This window comes from Phycodurus eques, chromosome 1, assembly GCF_024500275.1.
Source record: "Phycodurus eques isolate BA_2022a chromosome 1, UOR_Pequ_1.1, whole genome shotgun sequence".
NCBI lineage: Eukaryota > Metazoa > Chordata > Actinopteri > Syngnathiformes > Syngnathidae > Phycodurus > Phycodurus eques.
In genome coordinates, this window is record NC_084525.1 from 19,627,357 (window position 1) to 19,651,381 (window position 24,025).

Consider the following 24,025-nt stretch of genomic DNA (forward strand, 5'->3'; position numbering starts at 1 on the left):
ACCTACTGAGCCACATCTACCCCCAAACCTTTATTAACTACAGGCAATGAAAGGCAATTTCACACGTGGAACGTGCTTGGACAGTATTTCAAAACAAAATTTAAGCATTTATTTCTGTATCCATTTCAATATTTGAACATGATTTATTGTCCACTGAACTATTGAATTAAAAATAGTAAAACAATCTTTAAAGAATGTGTATCCATTTTTTTTAACATAAACTGTCATACAAGTATTGAATGAAGTCAAATCTTTAATCATAAAAGCTGCTTGTATACGTTGGCCAAGAGTCCAACAAGCCATTGGCAATGGAACAAAACAGGTAGTTGAAACTAACCCAACTGTGAGAAATGGCTTCAAGTGAGAGTTTGACACTTTTAGTTTTTGATATTTTTAAAACTGCCAGCAAGATTTGAATATAGCCTCACTTCACTACTCCCTCCCCTCCTCGAGTCTCGGACTTAAAGCCATGGCCCTCATTTACGTACTCGAGACGTACACTGTACGTACCGTGCACTGTAAACATGACTTTACTGTTAAATTGGTACCACGACTTATTTGGATGGATTATTGTAACATTAAATGTTGTCAGAATGAAGTTTTATGTTTTTGTAATGTACAATCAATCAATCAAATATCAAAAAGAGGTGATAAACTTACATGTCGAGAAAACATTTTGCTAATTCAACGTTGCTTCTGAAGCCTCAGTTCACACGAGTGGTGGGCATTTTTTTTTTTTTTATGTCGCGGGAGCTATATATTCTTCCATAGTTTTAACAAAGTTCCTGAAATCCAAGGTAACAGGTTAGCGCTAGGTGTGCCAGCTGAAAAAACCTGCCTGCGAGTGCACGGCGTATGATTGTTGAAGTTCACAAATTTTGAAATGTTCAGTTCATAGTTCATAATTCAGTTGTTAACGTTCCAAAAATTAACTTGTTCATAGTTTAATTAAAAATTTTTTTTTTTCAGTATGTGTTTCCCCATTGTTGCCACAAAGGTCCGGAAGATCAAATAGTGTATTTTGTGATCATATATTTAAGTAGCTTCGTCATATCTATGTGTGCTTATAATCAATACCTCAGTCAAATTGAATTAATTCAATAAAATTCAAAAACCTTTTGGCATTTATAATTGCCAAGTAACACATATGACTGCTGATATGTACAGTTGTGCTCATAAGTTTACATACTCTGGCAGAATTTGTGATTTTTTAATTTTAATTTTTTTTTAAATATGACAGACTATATCAATTTTTCTGTATTATTTTTCTGAAATACCTTTTCCTTTAATTTGAATATAATTTAATGTGTTTTGCTGATCCGTCAGATTTTCTTTAAAAAATGGTTCACATCTTACAAATTCTGCCACGTTAAACAAACGATGAACACAATGGTGTAATGTTCTCTCATTTACATATCAAAAGTGGGGCTGCATTCAAAATAAGAGAAAGTAAATAAAAAGTGAAAATTTTACATTTTCAAATAAGCACTTCAGGCTGATCCCTGATGCAGTCCCACCTCCACCTTAAACTCCTCTGTCACACCTACAGCACACCTCACCACTGTTCTGCTGGCCTCATACATGGCCTGTATTATTCTAACATAATTCTCTGCCACTCCAGAGTTCCACATGCAGTACCACAGTTCCTCTCTGGGTACTCTGTCATACGCCTTCTCTAGATCCACAAAGACACAATGTAGCTCCTTCTGACCTTCTCTGTACTTTTTCATCAGCATCCTCAAGGCAAACAATGCATCTGTGGTACTCTTTCGAGGCATGAAACCATACTGTTGCTCACAAATACTCACTGTGCTGAGTCTTGCCTCCACTAATCTTTCCCATCACTTCATTGTGTGGCTCATCAACTTTATTCCTCTATAGTTCCCACAGCTCTGCACATCACCCTTGTTCTTAAAAATGAGCACCAGCACACTTTTCCTCCATTCCTAAGGCATTTTCTCACCCACTAGAATTCTGTTGGACAAGCTGGTCAAAAACTCCACTCCGCCACCTCTCCTAGATGCTTCCATACCTCCACAGGTATGTCATCAAACTGCCTTTCCATTTTTCATCCTCTTTAATGCCTTTCTAACGTCCCCCTTACTAATCATTGCCACGTCCTGGTCCACCACACTTGCCTCTTCGACTCTTCCTTCTCTCTCATTTTCCTCATTCATCAACTCCTCAAAGTATTCTTTCCATCTATCCAGCAGACTACTGGCACCAGTCAACATATTTCCATCTCTATCCTTAATCACCCTAACCTGCTGCACATCCTTCCCATCTCTATGCCCTCTGTCTGGCCAAACTGTATAGATAATTTTCTCCTTCTTTAGTGTCCAACCTGCCATACATGTCATCATATGCCTCTTGTTTTGCCTTTGCCACCTCTACCTCTGCCCTATGTCTCATCTCAATGTATTCCTTTCACCTCTCCTCTGTCCTCTCAGTGTTCCACTTCTTCTTACCTAAATGCTTTCCTTGTATGATTTCCTGCACTGTGAGGTTCCACCACCAAGTCTCCTCTCCTTTCCTGCCAGAAGATACACCAAGTATTCTCCCGCCTGTCTCTCTGATCACCTTGGCTGTAGTGGTCCAGTCTTCTGGACGCTCCTCCTGTCCACTGAGAGCCTGTCTCACCTCTTCCCGAAAAACTGCACAATACTCTTCCTGTCTCAGCTTCCACCACATGGTTCTCTGCTCTGCCTTTGTCTTCCTAATCTTCCTCCCAACCACCAGAGTCATCTTACACACCACCATCCTATGCTGTCTAGCCACACTCTCCCCTACAACAACCTTACAGTCGGTAACCTCCTTCAGATTACATCGTCTGCACAAGATGTAATCCATCTGCATGCTTCTACCACCCCTCTTGTAGGTCACCCTATGTTCCTGCTTCTGGAAAAAAGTGTTCACTACAGCAATTTCCATCCTTTTTGCAAAGTCTACCACCATCTGTCCCTCCAAGATCCTTTCCTGGATGCCGTACGTACCCATCACTTCTTCATCACTCCTGTTTCCTTCACCCACATACAATCTGCACGAATCAAGACTCTCTCTCTGTCTGGGATGCTCAGAATGACTTCGTCTAGCTCCTTCCAGAATTTCTCTTTCACCTCTAGGTCACATCCTACCTGTGAGGCATAGCTGCTAATCAAATTATACATAACACCCTCAATTTCAAGTTTCAGCCTCATCACTCGATCTGATACTCTTTGCTCCTCCAAGACATTCTTAGCTAACACTTCCTTTAAAATAATAATTTCTCTTCCCATCTACACCATGGTAAAATAATTTTAACCCTGCCCCGAATCTTCTAGCCTTACTGCCTTTCCATCGGCTCTCCTAGACACACAATGACTCAACCGTTCTCCTAATCATCATGTCAACCAACTCCCGAGATTTTCCTATCATTGTACCAACATTCAAAGTCCCAACATTCAATTCTAGGCTCTGTGCTTTCCTCTTCGCTTTCTGCCTAAGAACCTGCTTTCCACCTCTCCTTCGTCTTCGACCCACAGTACCTGAATTTCTACTGGCACCCTGCAGGTTAACGGTGCCGGGGGCGGACATTGTTAACCCGGGCCACGACCGATCGGGTATGGAATTCTTTAGATGAACGTTCATATTTGTTTGGCAAGGTTTTAAGCCAGATGCCCTTCCTGACGCAACCCTCTGCATTTATCCGGGCTTGGGACCGCCCTACAGTTTGCACTGGCTTGTGTCCCTCTATAGGGCTGCAGTCAATAAATGACTGCTTTTGCAACGTATAAATGGACATGGTGTCTTTAGCAATGTTCATCATAATTGATTCTGTGATTGCTTTCCATGGGCTTTTTTCTTGTCATACAGAAAACAATGTGAAAATGATTCCGCTCATGTTGTCTGTATCCTTGTGGGAAGTAAAATTGCTAGTTGGTTTTGTGAAAAACGGTGACTATATTGGTTATAAAGGTCGCCAAGTTGGCAACACTAACTGTGCTTTTCTAAACTATTTCCTCTCTGTTTGCAGCCACGTTGTTAGTTGTCAACTTGTTACGATGGATAAATATTGAATTTAATTCAATGGAATTTGGATAAGTTATTTTTATTAAACTAGTCATGAAATTGTAAATTGAAATGTTCAAAAAATAATAATTCCACAGGCATTTAGGGAGTGCTAATGGTAGTTATACTTAATTTGTATTTGGATTACTTAATTTGTATTAGGGTTATGAGGGCGTCCTTGGAAAAATATCTCCCTTGTAAGGGGTTCCTAGAAGAAAAGATGAAGAACCAACACCTGCTTTAAGATACCACTGGATCAGAGATTTCTGTTAGGCTTCAATATGCATTTTTTTAGCGTGTTTTGCATGGGAGACATTATATGTCTCTCATTACCTCTGCCAAGCACGAACACGTGTTGTTGGTTTGCATTTTACAGGATTAAGCAAAAACTCTGTAACCAAATTCTATGAATTTTTTTTTTTTGGGAGGGCTGATGTGTCGAGCAATGTTGGCACAATTTGGATATTTTAGTTATTGTGCACTTGCCTTGGACCAAAAGGGGCAGTAACCAACCTGATTTGGCAGAAGGAACTCCACATACAGTGCTGGAGTAGAGTACTATGGCCTTTTGCACAATTTTACAATCCAACAAGTCAGGAAAACGTTATTTAGGATTATTCAGCAAAGGAAGAGGTCTGTGCTCTACTCAGTGCTAATGCTGAGAAGTCCAACACCTGCAGTTGTTTCTCCTGGAGGATTGTGTTGTGACACAGGTGGACCAGGCTATTCTCTTCTACTTGATACCGAGGCTCAAACAAAGCCTGTGTGATAGAAGTAGGGAGATAGAGTAGAGAAATTCCTCCAATCCCTCTGTCTTCTCCTCCTCCATCTCCCCAGTGGTATTAATTAGCAACAGCATATGAGTGGAGAAAGGGAGCCTGAAGGGAGTACAGGTTCATGCCAGGTTATCCTGCACTGATATGAGCCTCCTCTTGCTTGCTTGCTTTCTGACACACCAATAATAAAATGTGTCAGTTTTGCTTCAGAAATGGTGGAATAGTGCCTGTTTTCAAACAGCATAACTTTGACCCATTGACCATCTATTCCTCGACAGGAGTGCTCAACCTTCAGGTGCGTTGTTCTACAATATACAGCCACAGTATGTTTCATGTAGTTGCAGTTTGGAGTAGTGTAAAATTGTATTGTACTATTGTACTAATTGTACTATTTAAACCTGGAGTATATAACTTTTTTTTGCTAAAAACATATTTTTCACCCAAGCCACTACTAGAGAAAATAACTGCTGATTAAGCTTACAGCTCCTCTAACATCTTGCTGTATTTTTCAGTATTTGATTTTGTATATTTACTGAAAAATGTATTCATTTTCTGCGCTGTGCTCACTTAGTGGCGCACCTAAATTGACGTAGCAGAAATGACGTCACGGAAATTACACATTTTACCAAGCAATGGGTGGACCGCGGTTGTAAAATCGTGATTACAATATTGATCAAAATCCATCCATTTTCTGAGCCGCTTCTCCTCACTAGGGTTGCGGACATGCTGGAGCCTATCCCAGCTGTCATCGGGTAGGAGGCGGGCTACACCTTGAACTGGTCGCCAGCCAATCGCAGGGCACATACAAACAAACAACCATTCGCACTCACAGTCACACCTACGGGCAATTTCGAGTCTCCAATTGATGCATGTTTTTGGGATGTGGGAGGAAACCCACGCAGGCACGGGGAAAACATGCAAACTCCACACAGTCGGGGCCGGGGATTGAACCCAGGTCCTCAGAACTGTGAGGCTGACGCTCTAACCAGTCGTCCACCGTGCCGCTGTAAAAAGCCCACTAAACATTATTTTCTGTTTCTGTAGCAGAAAATAATTGTACAATAATTACTGTGTAAACAAAAACAATAATAATAATAATTGCTGCGAACAAACAAAACTTATTTCCGATGACCCCTTTGCTCCCAAACAAGGTGCTTAATGTAAAATACACGCACCGAACAATGCATGCACAAATGCAGCAATAACAGGGAATGACTCACTCTGTCTGCATTGTACTGCCTGGGATATTTCTGTCTGATATCTTCATCACAAACGCAGACAGGCTTTGATGTGAAAATAAAACAATAGCCATCTGCCGTGATCAAAATCAATAGATCTTCCTGAGAACCCCTTAGCTGCCCAATAACGTGCCTGATGTAAAATAAACAAATTTCAGCAACATCCAAGCAATGCATGCACAAAACGAAGCAATAATGATGAATTACCTCTTCTAAAGAATCCATCTTTTCCCCCCACTAGCTGTCCTTCAAAACAGAAAAAAACGGTTGTAGAATGTTGTAAAATCATCACATACAAGGGGTCCCCTATGTCATGTCGAAGTGACAGTTTCTGTTGTAATACTTAATTCCAGCCTAAGGGGCAACAGAAGTTAGTTCTTATACTAGCTTTAAAAAAACTACACATGGATAGCATGCGATTGGCTGGAAACCAGTTCAGGGTTTACCCCACCTCTTGCCCGCAGTTAGCTGGGATAGGCTCCAGCACGCCCGAGACCCTAGTGAGGATAAGTGGTGTAGAAATGGATGGGTAGCATGTTTTTGTTTGCATGTCTGCCTCACAGTCAAGAGGTTCAGGGTTCATACCCTGCTCAGGGCCTCTTGTGTGGAGTTGTCATGTTCTTACCATGCCTGGATGTGTTTTCTCAATGTACTCCCACATTGTTAGGTTCGGTTAAGACTCAAAATTGTCCATAGGGACTGATTGTGGCTGTGAATGGTTGTTTGTCTCTATGATGAGTGGTGACACAATTCATGGCTGCCTCACTTGTGACCCTGCACAGGTTGCTTTTTTTATGTTTTACTCACATCCCAAGATTTGCTAGAGGCACATTAAGTGTGTGTATTAAGTGTATTCACATTGTAAACCGTGATGCTTGCTGTCCTTTAACCTCCCTCTTGCCTGTCTGGCTGTGGGGGAGGACCACACACGAACGCCAGTGATGACTCAACGGTTGAGACATCGTACATCAATTTCCGTCAAGTGGTCTCTTCCCAAAATGTAATCTGTTGAGACTGACGATATTGACCAGCCTGCTGAGTAACAAAAAAATCACTTCTGACACACACACACTGACAGGGTTAGATAGACTGATGTGAAAATATTTCATGGCCTTGAATGAGTGACAGAATTCTAAGGAAAGGGAAACAAATGGGGTGACTATAGTACTTATTGTGCAAGTTTAAATGTAATATACATATTGTGTTTGTTGTAAACACTTTTTTCCAGCTGTTGGGTCACTTTCTTTCACAACATTCCTTTCTGTGTTTCTCTCTGCAGAATTCAATACGACACAACCTGTCCTTGAACAAGTGTTTTCTGAAAGTGCCTCGCTCCAAAGATGACCCTGGCAAAGTAAGTCAATCTCCAACACGGTTGCCATAACTATTCACGTGTTTAGTCGCCCTCGTGCCACATTTGTGCACTCATCAGGGGGGTGCGCCATGCTGCTGGGATTTTGAGCCTACTGAAAAATAAATTAAGAAGGAAGAAGGTTTAAATAAATCAGTGAATTCTTGAGCTTGAGTGGTGGTCTGCAAAGACACACAACGAGCGGCTCCCCCTTGATTAGCCCGGCTCAGACCTGACTGGCACTTTAATTCACATCTTGGATCGAAGTGGTCGATAGCGCAATACGATGGGAGAGAACTTGAATGTAACGTGGGCTGTTTAAAGCCATTAGGGAAGGCGAAAAGCTAAATCATGCATGTGCTTATGTTAATTGGCTGTGTACTGTTCAGTGATGTGGGACTGAGAGACAGGGGTAGGAGAAAGATGGTTGGGGCGGGGCTGGATCAACCTCCTGAAATTCCATCTGCTGCTTTGGACCTCTTTGGGAGTCAAGGAGAGAAAATGAAAAGGAGATACTGGGAGGAAATCAAGAAGCAAATTGATTTACTCCTCACTGTCATTCTTTATTTGGGGGATTTTGCCGTGCGTCTGTGGTTTATAATGGAACCAGCACTGATTGAAAAGTAGAGGAACTTGATTGCAGGCCTGGAAAAACATCCTTGTTGACACGCCCTTTCACTAGCACAGAAACTCAAAATAATACAACTTTAAAAAAGTCGTTTATCATCACTAAGCATCACAAACCTGTTGAAACCTTTTTTTTAATTAAATGATTGAGTCTTGCTGCGGCACGGTGGTCGACTGGTTAGAGTGTTTTCCTCTCATTTCTGAGGACCGGGGTACAATCCCCGGCCCCGCCTGTGTGAAGTTTGCATGTTATCCCTGTGCCTTAAATGTTGTTTAGGAGTTAAAACATTTTATATTCTTTTGTGAAAAAAAAAATCTCACTTGGCAAAAAAAAACTAAACTGTAGTTACAGGGTTCACGCTGCCCGTTTGTCACCTTGCCAATGGCTAATTGAAACACAATGTGGCGAAGCGAATATTGCCCACATTCGCCACACTGGCGAATCACAATTGCCTGCATCAAAACTCAAAAGCCCTTCCCAATAAAGGTTAGTTAGCGCGCTCATTCTGTCGTGTGTGAACCGTGTTAATGGTTTAGTTTTTCCCCCGCTTCGGAAAATGCTTCAATCTGCAGGCCAGCATAGATGCAAATCAGTCGCCTTTCTGCGAAATTCGCCGTTTTGAACTCAAAATAGGCCATTTACGTGAATCGTATAGATTCGATGAGTTTTTCCTGGGGGGTGTCGCCGTCGCTGAAGTCATAGGCTGTTTCGTAATCCTTGAACGCTGGCAGCTTTTCCACCAAGCCACCATCCACACACAGATGTAATTTCTGAATATTGGTTTGCGGCGGACTAATATGCGACCCGAGTTTCCGCCTGTGCGTTCGAAGTCAAGGGAGTTGACGAGACCAGAAAAAAACTTCCACCGCTTCTGCTGTTAATAAGTAACGGTACTTTTACTCCGTTACAATGATGTAAATGTCGCTTGCTACTTTTGTTTATCAATTTTTGCTTATTTATCAACAATTTCATGCGCAAGACTCCGACTTCGCCTTCCGGGTCGGGCGCGGTCAATCCAGTTTAAGCACTAGAGACGTTTAAGTCTAGTTCACCAATCAAATGGCACAAGAAAGTCACATGAGCTCACACATTGGGCTTCCCGGACATAGGTATTCACACTAGATAAGCCTGCCTCGCTGATAGTCGTGCGTAAAAAAAATAAAAATCAGAAGCTACTCACTATTTGAGTAATAATTTCACTGTGTACTTTTTACTCTTACTCCAGTAATTTTTTGGAGGACTCATTTTTAATTCATCCATCCATTTTCTGAGCCGCTTCTCCTCACTAGGGTCGCGGACGTGCTGGAGCCTATCCCAGCTGTCATCGGGCAGGAGCCGGGGTACACCCTGAACTGGTTGCCAGCCATTCACAGGGCACATACAAACAGACAACCATTCGCACTCACATGCACACCTACGGGCAATTTAGAGTCTCCAATTAATGCATGTTTTTGGGATGTGGGAGGAAACCGGAGTGCCCGGAGAAAACCCACGCAGGCACGGGGAGAAGATGCAAACTCCACACAGCCGGGGCCGGGGATTGAACCCGGGTCCTCAGAACTGTGAGGCTGACGCTCTAACCAGTCGTCCACCGTGCCGCCCTCATTTTTAATTGAGTCATATAAATGTGAAGTAACAGTACTCTTACTTGAGGATAATGTTTGGCTACTCTACCCACCTCTGGAGCGGACATCCTCTATTGTAGTGATTCCCAACCAGTGTGCCGCGGCACATTACTGTGCACACAGAGCTCTTCTTGTGTGCCGTGGGAAATGATAACATTTCACTGAATTGGTCAAAATGTTCATCTAACTATGCCAGCGGCATATCAAGACAGACAGAACAAATAAATGCTTTTCTATTAGATGTCAGAATGTGTATAATTGACTTGTGTATCCACTTTTTGTGGCATTTTTGTTTATTGATGTGCCGTGAGATTTTTCAAATGTAAAATATGTGCCTTGGCTCAATAAAGGTTGGGAATCACAGCTCTATTGCTACTCTTACGTTTAAGCAACATTTTTGCTCATCAGATCAGCCAGTGTGATATTTGTTGCGCTGGTCTTTTGTATTTTCGCGTTGAAGTGCTGCGGGTCGGGGCCCTGGTTGTGGTCCCAAGTGGAACCGCGAAGCACATGGCGACAAGAGCAGATCCGCTAATACATTTTGTATTAAGAAACGTGGCTACAATTATCTAGTTTACTGATGTTAATGTTAAATGTATTAAGCGATGGAGCGCTGTTAAGGATTATGCCACAACACACAATGAACTCACTTCAAATTCAGAAATGGCCAATAAAAACAGAAAAAAATATTGTACTTAATATTTTCCTGGAGGATGCATTTGGGATTAGGCTTTGAAGTTGGTAATCGTGAAAAATGAAGTGAAACAATGATTTTAGTCAATTCTTTTCCAGAATGAGTGCTTAAAGACGTCTGTCTCACAGTTCTGTGTGGAGTTTGCATGTTCTCCCCGTACCAACGTGGGTTTTCTCCGGGCACTGTGGGTTCCTCCCTCATCCCAAAAACATGCATGCTAGGTTAATTGATTACTCTAAATTGCCCGTAGGTGTGAATGTGAGTGCGAATGGTCGTTTGTTTGTATGTGCCTTGCGATTGGTTGGCAACCAGTTCAGGGTGTACCCCGCCTCCTGCCCGATGATAGCTGGGATAGGCTCCAGCACAGCCGCGACCCTAGTGAGGAGAAGCAGCTCAGAAAATGGATGGATGGATGGAGTGCTTAAAGAGGAGGATGCTCTTCATGTGGCACAGCTTGAAGCAGGCAACAGGTGCATGTGGAGATGGGCCTGGCTTAAGTTGGAGGCCAGAACAAATAAATCTAAGAAATGAGGCAAATTTAATTTGTACATCAACATGTACTTGAGTGGTGTAAATACGTTTTTCTGCGTGAATATATATATATATATATATATATATATGTATATATTGCCTTATTGAACTCTGTAGAGTCTTCCCGATTGCTTAATTTATGTTGAAATAAAAAACATTCTCTGCGGGGGCTCAGGGATCCCCCCAGACCTCCCCTAATTTTTTTGGTCATCTTTTTCATGCCTTTGGTGTTTGCATGTCTGAATTTAGACCACTTTGTCCTGCTTTTGATATCTGTTACAATTAAAGGTATCTGACAGCTAAAGTTAGCCGACTAATATTTACCATCAGAGATTTAGAATATTAATGTTTATCTACAACTAAAAAGTAAAAATTTGAGAAAATTCTAGATGAAGTTCTTAAGAACCTTTTTGAGGATTATCAAATAACTGAATGAATTTAACACTTTTACTATAATTGATAAGAACATTAATCAACATTTAATATCGGTTACCCTTTCAACCGCTTTTATACTCACATCTTGGTGATGAAAAGTGTCACTCGTGTCACTCTCTACTTTATCTCGATACTCGGCTGACACTAACAGCAGTGCTACTACTACTGTCGAGCATCATTATACAGTATTACATTTTTGCATGATGTTAAATCAATAAGTCAATTTTCTACTACAATTGAAGGTTTTTCTTTTTACAATTCAATTGTAAAATAAAGGTTTGTTCTTCATCTCAAGTCATCATAGCATTTAGGCCTGGCCTACAGGAAATAGTTATTTGTTGGCTATATCCAATGTTGTGTTGGTCATACTATAAAATAATGTATTTATTGTATTTAGGGAATAATGCTGAAGATTACAATGTTGCTCTCTAAAAACCGCATGCTAAATCACAATCGCAATCTTTGTTTCGAAGAAATAAAAAAAAACTAACATTTAGGAGTATTTTCCTGTATCTTTCAGCCCTACTCCTGATTGATGACTAGGTAGTTTTAATTGGGCTCACATCGTTAAAGCTTATCGGCTTCCCAGTAACGAGGACTGGGTAAGTGTGGGTAAAGGTTTAGCCACATAAACAAACATTATGTTGTGGCTAACTACACACAAATGTGGCTAGAAGGTTTTTATACTTTTTATCCACACTGGCTAAGTGGTTTTATGACCCAGTGCCAACCCTGAGTTATAATAGCAGAGTACCATTACACGTATAATCTCTTGCCACACCTGCAGGGCACCCCAGCTCCCCCATGGGTGCAAGCGCCAAAGTTTAAAATCCCTGCTCTATTGAATAGGGTATATGCTTAACCTATTTCCGCATTTGACAAAACAGATCGAATAACTTCTTTCCAGCTCAGGTAAATGGCGAAGCCCTATAGTCGGAGACAAAACACTTGTAGAAACTTGTCTTTTTCTTAACACAAGATGACGCCACAGAACCGCCAAATATGGCCATATCCGATGTTTCGGCTTTTTTCATGATTACATATACAGTATCATATCATATTTGTATATGTAAACAAATATACATGTATTTAACTTTTGTCCGACGACACCAGCCATAAAGAAAACAACATTTTAGCAAGTTCAGCTTCAAACCATCATGTAATCAACCCGTAGTAATACATACACAGAAAGTCCAGTGAACGTGTTTTCTGGGTTTGGTCCTGGGACGTTCCGCATATAGCGGATTGAGACCAGGCCACTGATTAAGCCCCTGAACATGCATTGGACATAAAATGAGAGTAATTCCTTCAACAGATTGATTATTTTATTTCAAATCCATTGAATGGCGTACAATGGCGAAATCATAAAATACTTGTCATTGTCCAAATGAACGGTGTATTTACTTGGACTTTATTGTTAAGAGTTAAGAAGGCGGAACACAACAATTCAATCATATTGGACTTTCTTTTCCGTAACTTCCTGTATTTTATTGTGTACATGCTGAGAGACAAGCAACAAAATCATTCTCCTATTCAAATTGAACTACTGCCAAATAGGCATAACTGTTTCTTTCACTGGTGTCCTCCCACAGGGTTCCTATTGGGCCATAGACACCAACCCTAAAGATGACGCTGCACCCAGCAGGCCAAAGAAGAGGCCTCGATCTGGAGAAAGGGTAAGTTGTATTTCCATGTCTATTGTTAAATACTGTACATGCGCTGGGATTGGTATTGTATGGAATACTTCTGAAGATAATGATCATTCACTCCACAAATACAGAACCGTTTTAACTGTACTGTGTGCTGTCCGTCACAGACTTGCTACATACAGTAGATGCACGTTACAGTTAAAGATGAACCAAAAACGCCCAAAAAAATGTCTGGTAAATTTGACACACCACAGAGAAGAGTATTGTTAACAAGCTGGACAGTGAATGAATAAAGGAGAAAAATGTCTCCAGGCTTCCAAATGGTCAAGAATTGGGACATTGTTTCAGCTTCCAGATGCTGTGGGCATGTCACTGAAGGCTCTGAAAACCCCGCCTCCCCGGAACTTTCAGCTGTCAATCAAATGTGTGCCTTCTCTCACTGCACGCGCTCATGGGCTGCAGAGAAGCAGCCTCTGAGCCACGGCGTAATGACCAACAGCACGACACGCACCTGTCCCCCTGGAAGATTTTTTTTTCCCTCCTCATTTTCACGCAACTGTGTGGCTGACATCCCTTATGCCCTTGCGCCGGACCTCCGGTGGCTACTCTAACCGCTATCAGGCTGGCAAGGGGCCGCGGCGCGGCAGATCCCATTCGGTTCACCGCTACCTGGTAACACGACGTGTGAGGGCAGACAGCAAAGACACTGTAGCCCAAATAACACAAAACACATTACACTTCAGTGAATATGTATTTTTTTTCCAAGTTGTGGGCATAGGTTGATGGATAACTGCACGCTGTACTTGTAGAACTGGGTCAAGTTATTTTGAATAAGGAAGTGGCAATTTTGCCAAATTGCCACTGCATGGAATAATGGCCCTTGGTGTTGATATAGTAGTGGCGGGTCAACTCTTTCTGTTCACTGGTGACATCAGTGCGACGCTGTTTTAGCCCCGCGCCCAAAAAATATGGACAACTGAGTTGGTGAAAAACAGTTTTAAACTACACTGCTGGTCAAAAGCTTTAGAACACCCCAATTTTTCCAGCCTTTTTTAAAATTGAAATTCATGCAGTTCAATTTCTCATTTTACTCTGAAATGAAAGCACAGTACAAATAAACTATTCAATTTACAAAAGAAATCCTGGAATCAATCTAAAAACAAAAGTGTATTCGAAACCTTGAGCAGATACTGCATGACAGCTGAACACACGTGACATTATCTCCATCCATCCATCCATCCATTTTCTGAGCCGCTTCTCCTCACGAGGGTGGCGGGCATGCTGGAGCCTATCCCAGCTGTCATCGGGCAGGAGGCGGGGTACACCCTGAACTGGTTGCCAGCCAATCACAGGGCACATACAAACAAACAACCATTCTCACTCACATTCACACCTAAGGGCAATTTAGAGTTTCCAATTCATGCATGTTTTTGGGACGTGGGAGGAAACCCACACAGACACGGGGAGAACATGCAAACTCCACACAGGCGGGACCGGGGATTGAACCCAGGTCCTCAGAACTGTGAGGCTGACGCTCTAACCAGTCGTCCACCGTGCCGCCGACATTATCTCTAAAATGGAAATCAAATATTCTACAGAAAGTTCTTCATAACTCTGTTGTGGAAGTTCCCATAACTGTGTGACTATTCTTTGGACTTAAACTACTTGACTTTCAATTAAAAATAAAATAAGAAAGAACGGGAAAACATTGGCGTGTTCTAGAACTTTGGACTGGTCAGGGGCATACAGTGGGTATGGAAAGTATTCAGACCCCCTTACATTTTTCACTTTTTGTTATATTGCAGCCATTTGTTAAAATAATTTTTCATTTTGTCCTCATTAATGTACACACAGCACCCCATATTGACAGAAAAAAACAGAAAGGTTGAAATTTTTTCAGATATATTAAAAAAGAAAAACTGAAATATCACAGAGCCATAAGTATTCAGACCCTTTGCACAGTATTTAGAAGAAGCACCCTTTTGATGCTCAATTGGGTTTAAGTCAGGACTCTGACTGGGCCATTCAGGAACAGTCACGGAATTGTTCTGAAGCCGCGCCTTTGTTATTTTAGCTGTGTGTCATTGTCTTTTTTTTAACCTGAACCTTCGGCCCAGTCTGAGGTCCAGAGCACTGTGGAGAAGGATTTCGAAAAAAAAAAAACGAAAAAAAAAACACTATGTAGTCTCATTTCTTTTTTCAGTTAACAATACTTTGCAATTGTATATTGACAATATAGATATAGTTGCTTTCCTTCGTTTGAGTGACAGACATCCCCACCTCCACCTTTCAGTTCTACCTTTATGTTATTAATGCTCTTTTTTGACTGACACAGTCAGAGAGGGTCACTGATGGTGTAGTGGTGCACTCGCCTGACTTTGGTGCAGGCAGCGTGGGTTCAGTTCCCACTCAGTGATGTTGTGAATGTGAGTGTGAATGGTTGTCCGTGTCTATATGTGCCCTGCGACTGACTGGCGACCAGTTCAGGGTGTAGTCCGCCTTTTGCCCGAAGTCAGCTGGGATAGGCTCCAGCGTCCCGCGACCCTAACCAGGATAAGCGGTGTTGAAAATGGATGGATGGATGGACAGTCAGAGAGGTGTTCATTGAATAATATGTTTATTATTGTGGTTGTAGTATACAGTGGTGTCAGACTGCACTGGACCATACAGATAGCTGATTCTAATATTTTGACTCCTGTAGGAAACCAAGGAAATCAAAATATTGTACACCTATGCAAACTACAACCCAAATAATAAACATCAACAGTAATTAACATATTATCCATTGCTCTAACTGTTGTAAAGACAGATGGTTTGATACAACTAATTATTGTATGGAATCCATTTCGATTGTCCATGACATGTAGTCCGAATGTTGTGGCAAGCCGATGTTCATTAATATATTGCACGTCCTCCAGCAAGTGTTGCAGCTTATATGCACACCTTACTGTTGCTGCATGTTATTTTCGTTCAGATCAAGCAGGGTTGACCCAGATGTAAGTCTGTGCTAATTGCAGGCTTGTAGCCTTGTTCTGTGCTCAAGATTGCACAGAAAACAGCAGGTACAAGCGTCTGAGTTGATGCAAGGGGGAATGAAAGTGGGTTTTGGGGAAAGTGATTGACAGCAGCCGAGGCTATAAATATATGTAACCCTGCATCAACCCAGCAGACTGCGGCTGGTTGAGTCGTGAACCTGTGAATGTGAATACAAAGAGAACAGAGTGAGCTCTCCATTGCAGATGTCATCTCATTCTCTGGATATAGTCAGAATATTATTGTACCTTTTATAGTTGATTAGCATGCTCCTCAGCGCACCAAAAAAAATCTATTTGACTCAGTGCAGTGTAGTGATATTCCTTTTTGACAACCTTAACAGAACTGTTGTTTGTGCTTAGTATAAATTGGAGCAATCAACAGAGAAACATCCACCTATTTAAAAAAGTACATTGTTGTACCTTTAGGGCTATAAGCAGGGTGAATAAAAATGTTGATCTGCTTCTCAAATGAGCACCAGAGGTTATGACTTGGTGCTCATCTTTTTTCAGTGACCCACTTACCTCACTGGATGAACTTATGCCCGTTTGTAGGCATAAGAAGTATTATTATTTATTTTTTTACTTATTTTCTGTACAAATAAAGGAATCAAACTTGTTTGTTTTTTTAATGACCTCATAAACGTGTTTTTTTTGTCCTTTTATGTCCTATTGCATGTGCTGTATGTTTTATTAGTCTTACGGTGTATTCACACCAGGAAGGTCCTTTGGTCCGCTTGTTTGATTCGGACCAAAAACTGACTTTATTTTTTTTGTTTGGTGTGGTTCGCATTCACATTGTACATTTGGAAAGCAAACTATAATTTGTAAACAAAGCAACGGGTGTAACAATCGTTGTTTCCATTGGACAGAAATGACGCGTTGCTCTGCTACAATCGTTACCATGGGAACAACAACAAGGATTGCGCCGATGTATAATGTTGGGGGGAAAAAAGAACAAAAAGAGGAAAAAACATGTGGGGTGGTCACCGGATGCTCGGGGGAGTACGTTTTGGGATGGCCATTCAAGGAGAGCTTGAGGTATGTTCACATACTTAATAAAACGGCTCGCAAGCAGCCGGCAATATCGTTACTTAGCTACCTAGCTACTACTAGCACTAATGTACGTAAACATGCCGTGTTCTGTCTGTTCTCGTCGAATTGAATACTGAAGCTTGTCAAGGTGAGCTGTAGGTGGGATGTCTTTCATATTGAACTAGACCGCGAATTAGGTATGAGATGCAACAATTACTATTGTTTTGAGCTATGGGATATTGACTTGTTGGTTCGGATTTTAGTCGGTTCGTATTCATACCACAAACAGACCACAAACGAACCACACCGACTTAGTTTGGAAGCAGACCTAAAAAAGGAGGAGCGGTTGTGTGGTGCGCACCAGGATTCGCTTGTGTGTATTCGCAACTGCACAAAAGGTCTGGATCAAGGAAGAAATGAACTCTGGTTGGTTTAAAGCAGACCAAATGTGGCAGGTGTGAATACACCCTTAGTCTGAGCCAGTTCACAGCTGGCCGACAGCCTGTACATACATACTTAGACATACCTGTAAGACATTAGACATATATTATTTCATAACTTTCATTGTGTATATTGTATACCTGTACGTATATAAAGAGATACCTTTTGTACAGCTCCATTAGGATTAGGATTCATTTAGAAAATTAATCTAATTAATTAGAAGCTCGCGGCACGGTGATCGACTGGTTAGAGCGTCTGCCTCACAGTTCTGATGACCGGGGTTCAATCCCCGGCCCCGCCTGTGTGGCGTTTGCATGTTCTCCCCGTGCCTGCGTGGGTTTTCTCCGGGCACTCCGGTTTCCTCCCATATCCCAAAAATAATGCATGGTAGGTGAATTGACAACTATAAATTGCCCGTAGGTGTGAATGTGAGTGCGATTGGTTGTTTGTTTGTATGTGCCCTGCGATTGGCTGGCAACCAGTTCAGGGTGTACCCCGCCTCCTGCCCGATGATGGCTGGGATACGCTCCAGCACGCCCGCGACCCTAGTGAGGAGAAGCGGCTCAGAAAATGGATGGATGGATGGATAATTAGAAGCTCTGTAATTAATCATTCATTCATTCATTTTCTGAGCCGCTTCTCCTCACTAGGGTCGCGGGCGTGCTGGAGCCAATCCCAGCTGTCATCGGCAGGAGGCGGGGTACACCCTGAACTGGTTGCCAGCCAATCGCAGGGCACATAGGAACAAACAACCATTCGCACTCACAGTCATGCCTACGGGCAATTTTAGAGTCTCCAATTCATGCATGTTTTTGGGATGTGGGAGGAAACCGGAGTGCCTGGAGAAAACCCACGCAGGCACGGGGAGAACATGCAAACGATCTAATTATCCGGATTGAACCCGGGTCCTCAGAACTGTGAGGCTGACGCTCTAACCAGTCGGCAACCGTGCCGCCTGTAATTAATCAATCTTGATTAATCACATTTTAATCATATAACAATATTTGTCCTGAAAATTTTGGGAATGGATGGATTTTAGTGGACGACTAAATCAAGTAATAGACGCAGACGGGAATATTGTTAACCCTGGAAAAATGCATTTCATTGCATTTCAATACCAAACAGTAGAGAAACAAATAGAAAATATTCCCTGGCCAAAATTAAACAGGGCTAAAGTTAAAGTGCCATTTTTGGAAAGTTATTTTTGGAACAGTATTGCCTTTACAAAGGTTTTTTGCGTTACAGTTGAAAAGGTGGATCATATGTTGCCACCTATACAGCTGCATCTCAATAAATTAAAATTAGAAAACCATGTATTTCTGTAGTTTAATTTAAAAAAAATCATATTATACAGTATAGATTCACTCCACAGAGTAAACTATTTTATGATATTATTTGTTATCATTTTGATGATTTTAACTTAGAGCTAACAAAAACCCACATTTTGCAATGTCCAAGAAAGAATGTTACATAACAAACAGTCAAAAAGATTTTAATATGGAAACGAGGTTGGAAATGGCCTTCTGAAAAGTATTTTCTTGTGTTAAATTATTCTTTCACTTTTGGAATTGCAAGGCTGAACTACAATGAACCTTCCTACAGTATTCTAATTTATTGAGATGCACTTATATGAAGGACATTTTCTAATACTTTATCTTCTACCACTGAAAGTGGTCTACAGTCCAGAGTGATCCACTTTGCGAGTGGATTTGTGAGTTTGTGCGATGATTAGTTTTGCCCTTAAGACAGTCAATTGATTGTGTTTGGTATACTGATGAAACTCGTACCACGACTGCTAGACTCTCAGCTCCGGTGGTTTCTGTGCTCGCTGCAAGCTTTGCAGATATGAACAGACTGGATACACCAGCGCACTGCGATGTATCTACAGCGGGCAATAGGCGGGGCTATGTTCCCATACAAGATGGCGCCGACCCGAGTGGTCACCTCGGTAACGCTCTCTAGTACTATCAATGTTTTTGTCCTTTTCTTTCATCTTTGGAGAAATTACGTGACTTACTTACACAAGGGAAGATTTGCTAAACATTAGGGAATCTACTCTGGACTTTCTTTCACCAACTTTCACAAATCCAAACTCACTGGCAGAGCGGCTATGGCTCTATGGAGCAGGGAGGAAGCGAAGACGACGCCTCAGAGGGAAGCGTGCACCGAGTGCAGGTTAAGCTTCGACAGCGTGGATTGCGAATGCCGCTCCCTTTAATTCACCAACTCTACCCAACAAAATGGAGGAGCATAGTTTACACAGATGGATAGATAATTTATTTATCCAGTGAGGAACATTAAATTGTCACAGCAACAATATTCACACATAAACATTTGCATTAATACTATAACACAACTAATAAAGTACAAGTAAAAAAAAAGAACAGCATTGAGGATGGATTAAAAGAAATTGGAATCTAGAATAAACAAGAAAAAACAGATTAACATGTTACGTCTGTAAATGGTAAGTAATAAATAGAGTATAACTATGCTGCAGCAATATTTTTAGAATAAGTGCATAGTGGAAAGCACAGTATTTTTAACAGTGATATATGTCATGAAATGATGAATTAATACACTGTCTATGAAACATTGTTTCATAGTTCAGCTGAATAGACAACGGGCAATGTGAAGGGAGGCTATTTGGGGGTACATTGGCCCATTAAACTCCCGCTGCCCATGACAGGCTGTCTGCAGCTCTCGAATTGGGAAGCAAGGACAGAATAACATCACAACGAATTAGTGGGACTGTTTATAATGACTGGAAATCCGTCCAATGACGGTAAAGGCGCAGGCAGGTGGGACCAGTCACAGTGGAACGGCCGAACACATTCTAAGGAAATTTATTGCCAGCTTGATGCTTTTTTGTACCTATGCTGTGTGGAGAAGACATCTAGTCACCTCGAAACAGCTTAGCTCGTGTACCTCTTACACTGAAACAACATTATTGGTTTACATGGCAGGATAACACTACTTCTCATTAGTGCTAAAATCTATCATGATATGGGCCATTTTATATCACGATAACTATACCCCACGATATCCTATAGTACGTTTTCAGTTATTCTATGAAAAATTATACTACATACTATGACAGCTTACTTTTTCTCACTCTATTTGAAGCGAAATTAAACAGACCTGTCACAAATGAGATGCATCCTGTCATGAGCCATCCTGCAGTTCTACTATTGGAGCCTGGGTGGCGCCTTGCGCCCTCTCGATCTCTCTCTCCCCTCCCCTCTCTCTCTTTCCAGCACCTTCCTCGGCCGCACCTGTCATCAATCAGCCCTCGTTACCACCTGCTTTTAAGCCTGCCTGAACCCAGAAAACCTTGCAAGAGTATTGAAGCTTCTACAGCGGTACCACGGCTCCTCTGTCTCGAAGTAAGCCTACTCAATTCCTCGTGTCCTTTCTGACCTCCGTGTCTCTCCTTATCCTCACTGTTCCCTCAGTGTTCCTTGCACCCACGCCGCCAAGCCAGCCGCCTGCCCTCGTCACCGCCTGCCACGCATTCCCTGCCTCAACTATGTGCCAGCGCACCTCAAGGACCATCAACATCTTCCTTTTTTCAATAAACTGTTCATCACAACCTCTCAGCCTCCGCCTGCTCTTGGGTCCAGCCTCAATCCGTTCGTGACACATCCAGCAGTGCTGGAATATAATATAGTTTTTCGTGCATCTTCTCCAGGTGATAGAAGAGGTTTGTTGTGTGGCATCAAGCGAGGGAATCCTTTTGTGGCACAGTTTGCATATGACTGTTTTCTACTCTGCGTCGGACTTCTTCAGTCCAAAATGTAACCAAACCAAAGGTGTACCCTCTCAAGTGCCTCTTGGGCTGCATGAGACCCTGTCTCTTTCTGTTGTAACTGCAGGCATGATGGTTGCAACAAAGATGCACCAGTATGTGTGTTAAATAATGTAAAGCAGCATCACGTTCCCAGCGTTATAATAGTTTTGGATTTTCCATTATAGTTAGTTTTTATTTCATTTTGACTTTTGTTTTTCAAATTCAGTTAGTTTTAATTAGTATTTAGAGAAGGTATGTTTGTTTTTATTTTTTCAAAAATGCTTTCTTTATTTTTATTAGTTTCAGTATTAATTGTATTTTTTTTAATTTATAAAAAATAATATTAAAAGAAAAAACAACAACAAAAACTATAGACAGTGGGTACGGAAAGTATTCAGATCCCCTAAAATTTTTCACTCTTTGTTATATTGCAGCCATTTGCTAAAATCATTTAAGTTCATGTTTTGTCCTCATTAATGTACACACCGCACCCCATATTGACAGAAAAAATTGAATTGTTGAAATGTTTTGCAGATTTATTAAAAAAGAAAAACTGAAATTGCAGCCATTTTCAGGTCTCTCCAGAGATGCTCAATTGGGTTTAAGTCAGGGCTCTGACTGGGCCATTCAAGAACAGTCTTGGAGTTTTTCTGAGGCCACTCCTTCGTAATTTTAGCTGTGTGCTTAGGGTCATTGTCTTGTTGGAAGGTGAACCTTCGGCCCAGTCCGAGGTCCTGAGCACTCTGGAGAAGGTTTTCATCCAGGATATCCCTGTACTTGGTCACATTCATCTTTCCTTCGATTGCAACCAGTCGTCCTGTCCCTGCAGCAGAAAAACACCCCCGCAGCATGATCTGCCACCACCATGCATGACTGTTGGGACTGTATTGGACAGGTGATGAGCAGTGCCTGGTTTTCTCCACACATACCACTTAGAATTAAGGCCAAAAATTTCTGTCTTGGTCTCATCAGACCAGAGAATCTTATTTCTCACCATCTTGGAGTCCTTCAGGTGTTTTTTCGCAAACTCCATGCAGGCTTTCATGTGTCTTGCACTGAGGAGACCCTTCCATCAGGCCACTCTGCCGTAAAGTCCTGACTGGTGGAGGGCTGCAGTGATGGTTGACTTTCTAGAGCTTTCTCCCATCTCCCGACTGCATCTCTGGAGCTCAACCACAGTGATCTTTGGGTTCTTCTTTACCTCTCTCACCAAGGCTCTTCTCCCTCGGTTGCTCAGTTTGGCCGGACGGCCAGCTCTAGGAAGGGTTCTGGTCGTCCCAAACGTCTTCCATTTAAGGTTTATGGAGGCCACTGTGCTCTTATGAACTTTAAGTGCAGCAGCAATTTTTTTGTAACCTTGGCCAGATCTGTGCCTTGCCACAATTCTGTCTCTGAGCTCCTCAGGCAGTTCCTTTGACCTCATGATTCTCATTTGCTCTGACATGCACTGTGAGCTGTAAGGTTTTACATAGACAGGTGTGTGGCTTTCCTAATCAAGTCCAATCAGTATAATCAAACACAGCTGGACTCCAATGAAGGTGTAGAACCATCTCAAGGATGATCAGAGGCAATGGACAGCACCCGAGTTAACTATATGAGTGCCAGAGCAAAGGGTCTGAATACTTATGGCTGTGTGACATTTCAGTTGTTCTTTTTTAATAAATCTGCAAAAATTTCAACAATTAAATTTTTTTTCTGTCAATATGGGGTGCGGCGTGTACATTAATGAGGAAAAAATGAACTTAAATTATTTTAGCAAATGGCTGCAATATAACAAAGAATGAAAAATTTAAGGGGGTCTGAATACTTTCCGTACCCACTGTATATTGAGCAAATACAAATAATTTTGATAATCCTAATTGACCTAAAACAGGCAAATCTTAGGCTGATTTCATGTTAGACAATCGGGGGGGTGACTTATCTGGTGTTCCTGCTGTGTGTGCCTTGGCCTCTTAGGGGCAGTGTGGTGCGATGCATGCATGGAGCTACGTTTGCAGGAAAAAAGAATAGAAGAACGCCGCAAACAAAATATTAATTTATTTTTCGCAGATTATGAAGAATATATTCTTGTGAGTATTGTTATATTACCTGTCTGTATGTGTTACCTCGGAGTTTGTGTATAAATATTCATTGTTTGAAGGTAAAGCTCACCCGTGATCTAATGCTAATTCTAGTTAGCCCGTCATTGGGGGTTTTCATTGACTGTTAGCATTAAGCTTGCAATTTCTAAAACGATCATGTGTGTTTAAATATACAATGTGTGTAAATATACGTGTGTAAAAAATACCATTTTAAAAAAGTGTATTAACTTTCTAACATATAAGCAACCATCCACAGATCAAATACATGTACTGTATAACAGTCCACAGAAATGTGTGTGAATGCGAGTGCGGATGGTTGTTTGTTTATGTGTGCCCTGTGATTGGCTGGCAACCAGTTCAGGGTGTGCCCCGCCTCCTGCCTGAAGATAGCTGGGATGGGCTCCGGCACTCGCTAGGAAGGGTTCTGGTCGTCGTGTGAGGATAAGCGGCTCAGAAAATGGATGGATGGATAGATGTTTAACTTACAAAGAATACATTTCTTATTTGCATGTTTTCCTTCCCTTGATGCAAAATTGCAAACTTCTCCAGTGGACTTTCAGATGTGTGACTGTTAGATAGACAGTAAGCTTGCTTTTAGCTGCTGTATCTCCAGTGAAAGGGCATCCAGTCTTTTTTTTTTTTTTTAATGTCCATGATTATTTTGACAACACTTTT

The 24,025-nt window shown here is 41.6% G+C and overlaps 1 protein-coding gene across 1 annotated transcript in view; it reads left to right on the plus strand.

Annotated features, from left to right (window-relative positions):
- Window positions 1-24,025, plus strand: part of LOC133405201 (forkhead box protein J3-like) — a 106,645-nt gene that overhangs the window by 48,550 nt on the left and 34,070 nt on the right. Inside the window, exons 3-4 of the mRNA XM_061681969.1 lie at window positions 7,341-7,415; window positions 12,918-13,001. Coding sequence (XP_061537953.1) covers window positions 7,341-7,415; window positions 12,918-13,001 — 159 coding nt within the window. The remainder of the gene's footprint in view (window positions 1-7,340; window positions 7,416-12,917; window positions 13,002-24,025) is intronic.